Raw genomic sequence first — 14,028 nt, forward strand, 5'->3', positions numbered from 1 at the left:
TATATTTAGAGACGACACCAATGATTTTATCGATCAACATGTTTACTTGTGGCAACCCTGGGATCTCTGGTCCATCTTTTGGTGTGGGGCGGCCGCTGGCGACGAGTAGTTGATGAGTTGACCTCTCTAATTCAGGACCGCTCCTAGTGCTGGCATAATATTTAAAGGCACAATGATTGGCTATTACCGTTCTGATCTTTGTATGATAATCGGCTGCTGTGTGTACTAGGCGCCGTGGCGGGCTGAACTATGACGCAACTCTCCACTGATCGTCGGGTCAGGAAGGCCCTCTCAGCAAAAGGAAAGCAAATAACCATCTAGGTAGAGGCTCGCATTCAAGCCTTGAGTCTGAACCTACACGTCTTAATGGATACTCTTGGTAACTTAATCGGGTTCCACTCTTGGCTGACAATATCCCAACGCAGCACACCAAGAAAGCATAATGAACCAGAGGGGCCGGTGATCAACTTGCATATTGTTGATCTTAATCGCATTAGGATCAAACTGAGGAATTATCATGAGGTCATATACGAAACTCTTTGCCAAATTGGACTATGATCCGACTCAGGCACCCCGCACACACCGCATCACAAACTTATTAAAGTGCGCTACTCCGCTATCTAGGAAGAAAACAATTCAGTCACCTCAACGCATACTCATTCTCATCTCTCACAATGACTATCAGTATCCAGGACGAGTATGCCCAGCTCATGGCCCCTAATAAGGATGGTCACTACCTATATAAACCTCAACCATTTAGTATCTTCCACCCCGGCGTGATTGGGTACTTCGACAACGACGGAGATTGGCACTTCATTACCGATATTTCCCAGCCTGGACATCCTGAAAGTCTGGGATTCACAGGGCTTGGTCGGACCCTGTACCCCACAGAACCCAAAGAAAGCATGTGGAAAACCAGGTCCTCGGGAAGTGAAGCCGAAGCAAGCTTCGGGCTCACTGGAGGACTTTCAGGTGCCATGACTGCTGCCCCTATGGATGTGTCAGCTAATGCAAAGAACAAATGGGGCAAGACGGGAAAAGCTGCGCTTATCACCGGCCAGGTAGTGGTAAGTGAAAGTTTTAAGGATCCTTACACAAAGCCGATTGAGGAATGGGTCAAGAAAAATGCAAAGGCTCTTGTGGACTCCGACTATGGTGCCGATATCAAAGAATACGGACTGTGGGCTATCCAAAAGACATGGTCAACACAGGAGTGTGCCGTTACTATGCAAAGCGCCCATAACCGGGACACCAGCGCGGGTTTGGATCTCGGAGCCACCGGTGTTGGGAAGATTGGAGGTAGTGGATCGTCCCTTGTAAAGGGCAACATTGAGGGCTGGACGACGTACAAAGCAAAACCGGTTTGTTCATCGAAGCCTTGAGTTATGGTTCAAGTTCTGACTTCATAAAGAGCGAGATTGCATACGTMGTCTCGTACGCCGGGCCTATCTACAGGCTTCACAGCATTCAAATGTTCCGTAGCAACGTAAGTGTTTCGCTAGGATGCTTTTGACATGAACTGACCTTGGAAATGGATCCAGCCACTCAAGCAGATCCAAAAGCAGGCTTCGGACGATACCGAGTACTGCAAACCCGTTTACGATGAGAACGGAAACCAGACTGGATTTGAGTTCTTCAGGCCCGTGTATGATGAGAACGGGAAGCAGATCGGAGAGAAGAAGATCGACAGAGAAGCCGAGGAGAAACAACGAGAAGAAGAAAGGAAAAAACTGGAAGAAGAGGCCAACCAGCTTGAAGAAGACTTCTATGTTGAGAGCGCTGGTACTATCGGATTGACTGATAGCGACGACGAAGCAGAGGAGCAGGAAGCTCGTGTCGAGGAAGAAAAGCGCAAGGAAATCATGAAAAAGGTCGCAGTGATAAATCAGATACCGGATGAAGAGCAGAAGAGGGCTGAGCTGCTCAAGTTGATGGAAGAGAGACTGACGGTGACGACCACAACTGAGTCCGTGACTATGTAGGTTGAATGACGGACTAAGTAGTGAGTAGTGACAGTTTACAGCTAAGGATAGGCTAATTCTACGGTGGACTATAGCTTATAATGTGCAATTTTTAGTTTTTTCTACAATGATTATTACAGCCGACCACTCCCACACCCCTCCTGTCGCACGCACCGCGCTGGTATCAAATAACATAGTAAAAAAGGGATGAGTTCCCCGTATAAACGTCTGTCGCAGCAGCACTGCCAGGAAGAACAAACATTAATCAATCACTGAAGGATTCCATGCGCGCCAGCTCTGTATGATACTCACCCTATTCTCACCATTGTGCCAACTTTGCGGGTACAAAAGCGCAGTTATAGTCGAAAGATCTGCCTAGAATTGCAGCAAAACTTGGGCCTCAGAAGCTTCCACCAAAAGGCGTCCACCATCAACAAAACCCTGGACGGCACGCAGTCGCATATCTGGCGCAGGGCCCAGCGGTCCTGGTTGGCTTAATGATGGTCCGAGACTAATTTTGGTCCCCGGTTGCTGGAGAATGAAACAGTGACGCAAGTTCGGGGGTGCTGAATCCGGAGGACACGATGCTTTCAGCACTGCCTCCGCCATCTGAATTAGATGGGTTTCCTTTGTCTCGACAAGTGGGTAGCTCAGAATCCGCTTGCTCAGAAGCGTGTTGCCGTCGGACTGTAGCGCGACAGATACTTTCGCAAAGGGCTGAATGGCGATCGAGTAATCCTTGCATGGGCTGAGAATCACATCTGTGCCCAATCTGAGTATATTTAGGAGGCTGCCGTTAGATCCAGAAAAGCCAAAGGAAAACGTCTGCATGATAATAAAGTCCAGGACTTCTTTTGCATGGGCTTCCCAGGGCTGTACAGCGTCGTCCAGCCGGACGCGTGCTGGCACTGATTGGATCGAAAACTGGTTGATAGTCCGATGCGCCAGTATGTTACGATCAAAGAAATGGGCTGGGCCACCATTGAACTGGAAGAGGAGCTGTCCATTTTCACCATTAAGAATCGAAATCCTCCCCGTTCCCACCCAATTCTCATTATCACTTAGCACCACAAGCTCATGCTGTTCACCTATGTGTAAGAGTCTTCTGCAGGTTCTGCTATGGGCCCAGTTTCTAGGCCCGACGGCGGATGACTCGTAAATAACAGAAGGATTGCTGGCTCGGAAGTCGATGCCAACAAGATCAAATGTGTCGCGGTTTGAGCCCCGTCTCGCGCAATGCAGGACAGACCTCCCTATTAAGAGCGGGGTGAGCTCGCCTGGAACACCATACCTTGGGTCATTGTGCCTGTGATCTTGCCGCCAAACAGTTTTGCCATCAATGGGCGAATAGACAGCGCTTCTAATCAACATCGTGAGAATGAGCTGACGTGCTCTGTAACAGACAGATTGTACCATATGATGTTTATATACGTACCTGGCACGGTCTTTCCCTTTCTCCCTGAGCCGCAGTAGTAAAATCCCCTCCTGATTCATCTCAAGGTACATCAGATCCACATGAACCCTCCAGACCTTCTTGAGGGGAACTGTTTTAGCATCCACGACTGCGCCACCCGGAACAGCAAGTTTATGCCAAGACACAGTCGGTTCATCCTGTTTCCTTCGACCAGCTACAAAGCTTCCCCCAATTATCATATCATAGTAACTCCGGAAGTGGAATTCTCGCATTGATGATGGTTTGCCTGACTGAATGCAATGCTGTTGACGGGCTGTGAGTGAGGAAAGGCGCAAAAAGATTAGTATGCTTGACTCAAGTTCGTATGGATACATCAGAGGGTATGTATAATAGACTAAATTAATACGCACCTTGAACTTTGAACGCCTCCCAGATTGCGGTGTTTGACCCTCGCGCGAGATCCCAAATAATATGTGGAAAATGGACACGGAATCCAAATGCTGCTACCCACCAGTGTATGGTGTCTCTCCAACCTTTGCACACACACTCGCACCAAGTAAGGTCTGGAAGTGAGAGATAATGTAAGATGAGATTCACAACATCTCTATTCATACGGGCGAAAGGATCCAGACTGGGACTGGTCTGGGTGCCCTGGGTGCCAGTACTGGAACAGGTATCATCGACTGCTATTCGCTTTGACCTGCCGATTCCTCTAAGCTGTCCTGCATCAACTGTGGACTTCCTTTTTAGTGGCATGGTAGGAGAATCTTGGGAAGTGTATCTCAAGTCCAAAAGAGTACTATATACAGTCGAGTGCTCTTTGCAGGTCTTGGACCCCTGGGTGTGACTCCAACTTCTGTAAGGTGCTCGTTTTGGCTTCTCAGTCGTTCCCTGCAAAAGTAAAAAGCCCCTGACCTGCCGACCACACGAAGATAGTCAGTTTGAGGATATGCAGAATCAGGTTCCATTCTTGGCACTCGTGTTCGACTCTTGGCACCCAATGCAATGACGTCGTGGGCCAGATCCCTCTCGTGTTGAGCCATAACACGTTCTGCAATTATCACGCTGAATTTTGGATATGAGTCACTTCAGGCTTGTATTCACAGGGTTTCTCTGGCTGTGGGCTTTTCCCCAGAAACATAAACCCCGAAGGAAACCCACACCCTCGTAAAATCAAAGTATCACAACATAGTAACCAAAACATTCAATCTCCTCTCTACCTTTTCTGGCAGAGATTCGCCAATATCACACGATGGCCACCCCCACCCCTCCAAGACTCAACCACGTCTTCCATCTCCGTGGCCACATTGGCAAAGACACCATCAATGCGGGCCAATTCCGTTCCGGTCCACACCGACGCATCACCGCGCTCGAAGGAGGTTTCCTACGAGGTATCCCTGGAACCCGGGGTGATGGCCTCGACGCAACTCTCATCGCCGGCGGAAGCGATTGGATACTCTTTGACGAGAGCACAAACACGGCGCACCTGGATGTGCGAACACAGGGCCGCACGAAGGATGGACAGTGCGTGTATATTCATTATAATGGATATTTGCGAACAGATGAGGCTGCGCAGCAATTCAGGAGCTGGAGCCCAGATGCGAAGACGACCGAGTTTGGGCAGCATCACTGGTGGATTGCGCCGAACATTGAAGTTAGTGGTATGTTCGCACTCCTCCCGCGGATGAATGGTGACCGATACAAGACTGACGATAAAGCAATGCATATAGATCCCAACTTTAAATGGGTCGCTACGACGCAATTCATTGGCCGGGGCCGTTGGTTTAAGGAGGGGGATGTCCAGGCTGTGGAATATGAGATTTTTGAGGTCGCTCACTAGGTCATTCAGGGCTATCGAGGAGCCCCATGTACATAAAGATGAATATTTAGAGTGATCGGTTTCCCTGGTATCAGTTTGGACCCTGCTCCAGTTGTAGCATTTGTGTTGGGACCTCTCTAAAAGAAGCTTCTGCGCCGTCTAAAGTGGAGAAAAAACCTCCTAAGAAAAGCAAAAGGGTTAAAGGCATGTGGGCCTTTGCGAATTTTGGACATAAGGCTTTTCTCTGTCTGTTTCATTGTTCACATCTCCCCTTGATTCTCTTCGGACATTTTAGATCCGCTACTTAATCATTGCGGATCTATTACTCAGCTAGTTTAAAAATGCTAAAAAGATGGACATTGTATATCTAGAGTTAGTTGGTACTGCTTGTTATTTCCTCCACATCCTAATATGATTATTGCGACTCCTTAAGCTGGACTTTGAAAGACTCAAAGTCTCAGATGTGGTACTGATTCATTCTTTTTCTACCTATTTATTTGAATTCTCCAACTGAGCGATCTTCGCGTGTAAATAATTCCCAGCGGGGTCTTCCTTGGGAGCTTGAGATTGGCCTATTTGACCGGAATGGCAGCTGAAAAATGCTCCCTTAAAGCCTTGATGGAAGGAGTGAAGAAGTATTCTCCGCCCTTCTGATCAACCCACGGACTAATGCCAAGGTTAAGCTTAACAGTCTTGTCTGGATTGCTTCCATCATATAAACTGATGTGACCCTCGGGATGATCGGACCGGAGTCTCTGGTTGACAAAGGGGTCCATCCCAGGCCCGTCGGGGAAAGTCTTGGTCTTGTACTCAGGGAAGGATGAGTTGCTCGCCCAGCCTATATATTTTTTTTTAGCATCATAGGCAGATCCCGGATAACTGAATAGAAATGGTAAACTTACGTGTCATGAGGAAGTTGAACCCGTCCCGAATAAGACTCTGGTAGCACGTAAAGTAGATCCCACGGTGTTCAATTGTCCTCCTCTCCCTTTTTTCCTCCTCAGTGAGCTCAGGACCAAAGGTGATACCACGACGGAGGATGACACTAGCATCCTCTGCTTGTCCTTCGGCCTCGGACTCATCACTTTCTGGCTCTGGAAGCTCGGTGGTATCGCCATCCTCTTCTGTCCCGACGTCACGTTTCTTATCCGCTCGAGGACGCATCTTGCGGATGTGAGCGGCAAAGGGACAGCCTCTGATGCTCTTCTTGGGTCTGAAATCGAACTTGTTGTCGAACGCCAGGTCTGGGTTGTCCTCATCAAGGGCCTTGGCGACAGGGGCTCCTGGATTGTCGATTAGTCCTTGCTTAGTCGGTGGATCATAATATGATATGAGGACTGTAGGCCTACCGCTCTTCCATCGTCCCATCAGATGAGCACCCAGCTTCGCAGGGCCATTGGCTCCCTTGTAGTTGGTCCCTGGGATTTTCGGTGCCGACTCCTCGAGGAACTTTTCAAATTCAGGAACCTTTTGGTCGAGCTGACGAAAGACGAGGAAACTGCCCTCCTTAGCCCACTCAGGGCCTCTTTTCATATTGGGATCACCTTTGTGGCCCAGAAAGATGTACCTAATTCCTGTTAACGGGCAATTCACAATCAAGCTCTCGACGGGGTCGGACACACCCAGGAGGACAGGCATGAGGTTCACCCTTGGCCGGGGGATCATCCAGGCCTTTAATCCTTGGTTGAGAGATGTGGTCCTCGTAACCAAAGCTACAGAATCAGCATCATTCATAGGCACTAAAATGAAAGCAGGAGAATCCATACTGCTCTTTGCCACGGTCTGCACCAGGACGCTGTTGGCCATCTCTTCTGAAGGCGATCTTCATACTGGCTCGATTCGCATCGCCCACGTTGAAGGCATCCTCTAGGTCATAAACCTTCTTGCGCACAGCTTTTGCAGTGTGGGCAGCGACAATGAAAACACCATCGACTCTCCACTCCCAACGTTCAAGACCTTCCTTCGTTTCGTTTCCGGGAGGAGCCCTGAAATCCGGATGCAAAGCAGCAGGGCTATCAGCACCTTCATAGACGAGGTCATCGAACATTCCCTTCTCAAAAAGACCCTCGTTGATTCTATCCCTGCAATAATCATCTGGGTCCTGTTCCTTGGTCGCGACAAATTTCGCTTCGACGTCCGGATGTTCCACCTGAGAAAATATCACGATATTAGAACACGGCTATCAAACAAGTACATAATAGGGGAGAGAACAGACGAACCTTGAGCAAGCCCATGTGGGTGAAGGCGATGTTCACTGCGATGAAAGGCTTCCGGTCTGCTTCTGGAATATCACGTCGGGAGCTTGCACATGCTTCTTCCAACTCACCAGTTGACTTCAGGTGGTCCTCGCATTGAGTGCCGGTGGTAATCTCCCCATTGTCAAGGATATCCCTGAGGTGTATTCTGAACCTCTCTTTATTTGTGATCTTAAAAAAAAGGTAGGATTCATAGTATTTGGGGAGACGGGGCCAGATGCTGCCTTGGATGTTGTCAGTGTCGACCACTCGCTCTTGCTTGTCGACAGGCATTTCGATCTGTGCGTACTGTGGAAAGTCTAATGAGAACGAGGTCTGCTACGCCTTCCGAGTACTGACGGGGCCTTTTATGTCTGCATTCGGGACGAAGGCAAGTAGCGGATTGCATCACCAGGATCAGCTCAGCTCCCCCTCCTTGGCCTCCCACCATCCCTCCATTTAAGATGGAAACTGCATCATACATCACGGCTTAAAGCAATAGATAATGGACGGACCATGGTTTGTGGATTCCTCGATTCAAATAAGGGGAGGATCTTCTTGATGCAATGCCTTTCTCCATGCACTGAAGCAGATCTGTCCGCATGTTGATCCACTCCTCCTCCTGCTGAGACGATGACGTCCAATATAATCAGTCCATCATCCCCATGTGGTGCCGGTGAGGATGATGTATGTTTCTTACGCTGATCTGGCGGACCCTGGCGGCTGGGATCACACTAATCACATCTCATAGATTAGTATTCCGATTGATAGTAATTCGGATCTGCATCAGCACAGATGGCAGCATCTCTTCAGCTGAACAGTGGGGATAGTGGAGTCCAGCGTGATGCATGCAAACACTACTACCAGGGTGTTCTTGTATATCGGTATCGTAGGTAGCACGAGTACGGAGATATCCGCATCCAGCGGTATGACTTTCCACCGTATCCAATCAGATGCATTTATAAGACACCTTGTGAACCAAACTCTCAGTCAGTATGATAGATACATGGAAAGGAAGGATGGCAGGACCGAGCCGTCCGCATAGTGGACCTGAGAAGATCCACTTGAGAGTTCACAACGAGTCAACTAGAACCATGATCAGCAATGATCATCAGCGGGTCAGCCACCAAGGAAGGGCGATCTCCGCCGTAATAGATAATCACTGAGGAAGCAGGTTTGCCGAGTTCCCGACCAGGCGGAACATCCACGCAGCAGGTACCTTGGGATTTCTGCAGTTCTTACCAGCTTGCCGGTACATCTTTCCCTCCGATCTGGACATCAACCCGTACAGGTCTACACCAAGTCCATACTCGTACACCATGTCCATACACAAAGTGAATTGATTGTGTATCCGTATAAGATATATCGTCTACCGTATATCATCGACACGCAGTCAGGATATCAGACCTGTCTGTGATGGTGCAGCTTGCGATCAACGCAGAGGTGGAGATACTGGGGACTAAATATGCAATACGATCCCAACATGGAAGGATTCTCAGCACTAAACTTCATACTGGGCCGCAAGCGATGGTATAGGAACTGAAAGATCAATCTCATCACATCTCAGCCCATATCCACAGACGATCCCTAAGAAAACTGGCGATGGTGGCGAGCTGCATCCCAGATGCCAGGGCAGCTACCGACATTACGTATCGCGCAGTGTTGTTGATACTTTCCATCTGGCTGTTACTTATAATCAGTTCTCTTTTCACTCTTTCATTCCCATCCACTCTCACAGGATTTTCATCTGCATCAAAATGAAATTCCAGTGGACATATGGCCTCTACCTTGGGGCGGTGGCTGTCGACGCCTTTAAGCCCGCTGAGTTTTCCTATGAATCCTCTGAAGCGCAGCGCGTTGAGATTGCCAAATCGGTTTCTGGCAGGATCAAATACCAGTCTCCTCCTCCCGACTCGGACCTTATCCCCAAGACCAATGCAAAGAACTCAACTGAGAACTGGAAGGTCCAGTGCTCCAGCCAGTACGAAGGCAATGAGTGCGAATATGCAATTGACGACCGGAGCGAAAGATACTGGCATAGCGACCCTTCGAAAGAAGGGGAGGCTCCCTGGATCGTCGTCGATCTGCGCAAAGAGTACTACGTTTCCGGTCTGACGATGCTGCCTCGTCTGGACAAGAGCGTTGAGCATGGCCAGATTGGTGAGCACCGTATCTCACTCTCTCAGGACGGCGCAAACTGGACAGAAGTCGCATACGGTACTTGGGGATCGAACAAGAGTCCCAAGATGTCGGCCTTTATCCCCAAACCTGCTCGTTTCGTCAAGCTCGTTGCCGAGACCGAATCCCGTTCCAATCGGTCGCAGATCAAGAATGGGCGGATCTCTATCGTCAACCTTGCGGTTTACTCCTACAACGAAGGCACTTTCCCCCAAGACGGGCCCAGCATGGGTGTTTGGGGCCCCACGATTGATCTACCAATCGTTCCAGTGTCCGCTGCTGTCGAACAACATGGTGACATTATCATGTGGTCGGCTTGGGCTGACGACCAGTTCTTCGCCTCCCCCGGTGGTAAGACCCTAACCACCACCATGGACCGCGACGGCACCATCAGGCAGAGTGAGGTCTTTGAAACCAAACACGACATGTTCTGCCCGGGTACCTCAATGGACGTCGATGGTAACATTGTCGTCAGCGGTGGTGCTGACTCTGGTCGCACCAGTGTATACAATGGCACGGCGTGGGTGAAAGGCCCCAGCATGGAGATTCCTCGTGGATACCACGCTTCGACAACCCTCTCTGACGGTCGCATTTTTACAATTGGAGGGTCCTGGAGCGGTGGAGACAAAATTGAAAAGAACGGCGAGGTCTACGTTCCCGGGGAGAATGCAAGGTGGGAAAGACGTCCCGGCGCCAAGGTCGAACCCATGATGACCGACGACCGTCTGGGCGCGTGGCGGGCTGACAACCACGGCTGGCTGTTTGGCTGGAAGGATGCGAGTGTCTTCCAGGCTGGTCCCAGTAAAATGATGCATTGGTTCAATGTCGACGCCAAAGATTACAAGGGTAGAATCAAGGGTTCCGTGAAGGAGGCTGGAAAACGCAAAGACGACCACGACTCCATGTCTGGGAGCGCCGTCATGTACGATGCCACCAAGGGTAAGATCCTCACGTTCGGTGGCCAGCGCCACTACGACGGCTCCTACGGTTCCAAGAATGCCCATGTCATCACTCTGGGAGAGCCCTATAAAGAGCCCGAGGTGGTGGTGGCCGGCAAAGGCCCCGATGGAGCAGGTGAAGGCGGAATGAACTACCAGCGTGTTTTCCACACCTCGGCGGTCCTTCCGGATGGCAAGGTCTTCATCGCTGGTGGTCAGACCTGGGGCAAGCCCTTCCACGAGGGAGACATCAATTTCGCGCCGGAAATCTATGATCCCGAGACAGACACTTTCGTGAAGCTGAGCCGCAACAACATCAAGCGAGTCTACCACAGTATCTCCATGTTGCTGCCCGATGCTACCGTTCTCAATGGTGGCGGTGGTCTCTGCGGTAACTGCTCCGCAAACCACTATGACGCTGAGATCTTCACTCCACCATACCTCTTCACGGCTGACGGCCAGAGAGCCACCCGTCCAGAGATCATCAAGGTCATCAACGGAGGCGCTAGAGTCACCGTTGGCAACGTATTGAGATTTGAGACAGACTCGGAAATTAAGTCTGCCTCCTTGGTCCGTGTCGGAACTACCACCCACACCGTCAACACTGACCAGCGTCGTGTTCCTCTCGACATCAAGCCATTGCCTCAGAACAAGTACGCCGCCCGGCTCCCTGACGACGCTGGTATTATTCTTCCAGGGTGGTATATGTTGTTCGCCATGAATGCCGAGGGCACTCCCAGTGAGGCTAAGATGGTTAAGGTGGAACTTCCGTCAGGCCCTACGCACAAGTCGAACAAGTACGACGAAGAATACCAGGAGGCTCTGGCTTCTGGTTACCCTGGAGTGGCTCACGACTGCGATCACGATCATGAAGAGGTCCAGGGAATCGTATCCCTTATTTTCACTTCGTCCAGCAACTTCTGGAAGACTTGGAAGACCGCCTTAATCACCCAGGCTTAGTTGTATGTACCATGTATTGATTGTTGGCGCTCTTTCTACCATGCAATCTGTAACCTCAATGAAAGTACCAATGTTTTATTACTTGAGTACATGGTGCTCCTAATCTGTACATCCTGTGATATGGATAATGTTATTATCTAGTTCTTGTAGATATACAGTCGGCAGTAATTGCATGGTGCCCTGTCCCTCTAGAGCAGAATCATGGTATCGTCTTGCCTGCAGGAACAGTAAGGAGTAGCAGAATATATACCATTCTCTCCGTATTGGCTAATTCGAGCGTAGGCCCCTTGCTGGAGTCTTGTCAGTACAAAAGGAAAAGAACAAAAGCCTTCTTATATGCAGTGTCATCAAATGGGTTGTGCTTTTGGCAAATATACTTAAATTCATAATAAGAAGATTAATAGAACCCAGTAGTGCTATATATCGACATCAACACGCTGGTGAATACTTTCCATCGATGTGCCAAGTATAATCCGAAGCCGAGTGCCGAAGCCGCACCTGACGGTTTCTTTATCTTAAGAAGTGGAAGTAGTACACAACCTACCATTTCATGCACTTCTAAGAGTGTTACTCCTTACTGGTATACTGATCGCAATCAGGAGTTCTGCTTTTTGACTGAAAAATCAAAATGACACTCCAGCAAAACGACACTTCTCCTGAAAAGCAGGAGGCTATGTCTGATGCTACAGAAGAAACTGCGTACAGTGCGCCGGTGAATGGAGGCCTACAGGCCTGGCTACAGGTGGCAGGGTCTTTTTTCCTATTCTTCAATTCATGGTACCTGTCCTGAGATTCACCATCGAGGTGCACATCACTAACGGAGGACTTTCATAAACTAGGGGAACGGTGAACACATTCGGAGTCTTCCAGACTTACTACGAAATCGGACTGCTCAAGGATCAATCCAGCTCGAATATCTCCTGGGTTGGCGCCATACAGGCGTTTCTCTTGCTCGTGGTTGGTGTAATCACTGGCCCTGTCTACGATTCCGGATACTTTTATATCTTGGTGGCCACAGGGTCTATCCTGATTGTGGTTGGCTTCATGGCTTTAAGCGTATGCAGGGAATACTGGCAGGTGCTTCTTGCCCAAGCCTTCTGCGTTGGCCTTGGTAATGGATGCTTGTATATTCCCTCTGTGGCCATTATTCCACAGTACTTCTCGTCTCGCAGAGCGGTTGCCACGGCCGTTGCCGCGTCCGGAAGTAGCCTTGGAGGAGTAGTATACCCGATTGTCTTTCGGCAACTGCAGCCTCATATCGGGTTTCAATGGGCCACTCGCGTGCTGGGTTTCCTGGTCCTTGTAACGACATCATTCTCACTCTGCGTTATGCGCGTTCGCCGAGTTCCAAAACAGAGGCGCGTTTTAATCGAATTCTCTGCATTCAAGGAGGTCCCCTATACGTTGTTCTGTACGGCGATGTTATTTGGCTATATTGGTTTCTTCAACCCGATCTTCTACATTGAAGCGTATGCTATCCAGAAGCATGCCATGGGAGAGGCACTTGCATTCTACCTTGTCTCGATCCTAAATGCCGCCTCAATTCCGGGTCGGATCGTTCCTGGCCTTCTTGGCTTGCGTTTTGGTCCGTTAAATATTCTTCTAGGAAGTGCGATCATCAGCGGCATCCTTTCACTCTGCTGGGTAGCCGTCTGTAACGCCGGCGGCCTAATAGCGTTTGCCGTCTTGTACGGCTTTTTCTCCGGCGCTTTCGTCTCACTCCCGGCGGTTGCATTGACGGCCTTGACACCAAATCTCCAGACACTTGGAACTCGAATGGGAATGTGCTCTCTGTTGTGTGGTTTTGGATCTCTGTGCGGTGCGCCGGTTGCAGGTGCCATCCTGGACGATACGCGATCGTATCTAGGGGTTCAGCTATATTCGGGGCTCACCATCGGTACGACGAGTGTTCTCCTCCTTTGCGCAAGCCTTCTTAAGAAAAGAACTAATTAGGGACCGACTCGTCCTTGTGGCCAGGGAAGCACTCTGGTTTTGTTGCATGTCCATGGGTTAGTTCGACGCATTGGCCTGCTCATTGCTACTGGCGTTCCAACTCATTATAGTCGGTGCGAGATAGAATAGGCCTTTTTTCGCTGCATCTCGAGATCTATTTTTTCTCCCCTGTTCAGACTGTATACTCGACATAATCGCAGTTATAGGAACACCGAGAATTATGAGAAAACTAAGAATCTCAGTACAAAATTGAGCTCAGCGCCATCAAGATCCATTATGCTGTACCATGTAGTCTCAGAGAATCGAGTCTGCAATCACGCACCATCGGCTAGACTCCATCCCAGTCAACCCAGTCAAAAGTATTTAAAAGTTCAAGGTGTGGAAAATTAGTAATAGCACTCTCTTCCGAGAATGGTCGATCAAAGAGAGTATCAGGACTAGGTTGGTGGGAATCCAGAACAGAGGGCACATTGAGAATACGATCCAGACACCGACCAAGGATCCTTCGAATAAACGAAACCGTATCTCCGCAAGATGCCGAAGGCTGGATCCAGTCGAGGTACGCAATAAG

The 14,028-nt window shown here is 49.6% G+C and overlaps 6 protein-coding genes across 6 annotated transcripts; 4 read left to right on the top strand and 2 right to left on the bottom strand.

Moving 5' to 3' along the window:
- Window positions 1-674: 674 nt before the first annotated feature.
- Asppvi_003724 (uncharacterized protein) lies at window positions 675-1,982 on the top strand (the record flags this gene model as incomplete). The annotated part of the gene is made up of 3 exons (XM_043299685.1): window positions 675-1,361; window positions 1,412-1,486; window positions 1,542-1,982. 3 exons carry the CDS (start codon window positions 675-677, stop codon window positions 1,980-1,982), a joined length of 1,203 nt encoding a protein of 400 aa, XP_043155620.1.
- Window positions 1,983-2,336: 354 nt separating this feature from the next.
- Window positions 2,337-3,298, bottom strand: Asppvi_003725 (uncharacterized protein; the record flags this gene model as incomplete). The annotated part of the gene is made up of 2 exons (XM_043299686.1): window positions 2,337-3,214; window positions 3,253-3,298. 2 exons carry the CDS (start codon window positions 3,296-3,298, stop codon window positions 2,337-2,339), a joined length of 924 nt encoding a protein of 307 aa, XP_043155621.1.
- A 1,329-nt stretch (window positions 3,299-4,627) lies between these two features.
- On the top strand, window positions 4,628-5,215 carry Asppvi_003726 (DUF3237 domain-containing protein; the record flags this gene model as incomplete). The annotated part of the gene is made up of 1 exon (XM_043299687.1): window positions 4,628-5,215. The coding sequence occupies one exon, from the start codon at window positions 4,628-4,630 to the stop codon at window positions 5,213-5,215; it is 588 nt and encodes a 195-aa protein (XP_043155622.1).
- A 551-nt stretch (window positions 5,216-5,766) lies between these two features.
- Asppvi_003727 (Dyp-type peroxidase) lies at window positions 5,767-7,722 on the bottom strand (the record flags this gene model as incomplete). Its single annotated transcript, XM_043299688.1, has 6 exons — window positions 5,767-6,032; window positions 6,097-6,477; window positions 6,544-6,761; window positions 6,817-6,906; window positions 6,961-7,343; window positions 7,414-7,722. 6 exons carry the CDS (start codon window positions 7,720-7,722, stop codon window positions 5,767-5,769), a joined length of 1,647 nt encoding a protein of 548 aa, XP_043155623.1.
- A 1,463-nt stretch (window positions 7,723-9,185) lies between these two features.
- Window positions 9,186-11,504, top strand: Asppvi_003728 (uncharacterized protein; the record flags this gene model as incomplete). Its single annotated transcript, XM_043299689.1, has 1 exon — window positions 9,186-11,504. One exon carries the CDS (start codon window positions 9,186-9,188, stop codon window positions 11,502-11,504), a length of 2,319 nt encoding a protein of 772 aa, XP_043155624.1.
- Window positions 11,505-12,132: 628 nt separating this feature from the next.
- On the top strand, window positions 12,133-13,457 carry Asppvi_003729 (uncharacterized protein; the record flags this gene model as incomplete). The annotated part of the gene is made up of 2 exons (XM_043299690.1): window positions 12,133-12,281; window positions 12,344-13,457. 2 exons carry the CDS (start codon window positions 12,133-12,135, stop codon window positions 13,455-13,457), a joined length of 1,263 nt encoding a protein of 420 aa, XP_043155625.1.
- Between the last annotated feature and the right edge of the window lie 571 nt (window positions 13,458-14,028).

Source organism: Aspergillus pseudoviridinutans (assembly GCF_018340605.1).
Source record: "Aspergillus pseudoviridinutans IFM 55266 DNA, scaffold_2, whole genome shotgun sequence".
NCBI classification, from domain to species: domain Eukaryota; kingdom Fungi; phylum Ascomycota; class Eurotiomycetes; order Eurotiales; family Aspergillaceae; genus Aspergillus; species Aspergillus pseudoviridinutans.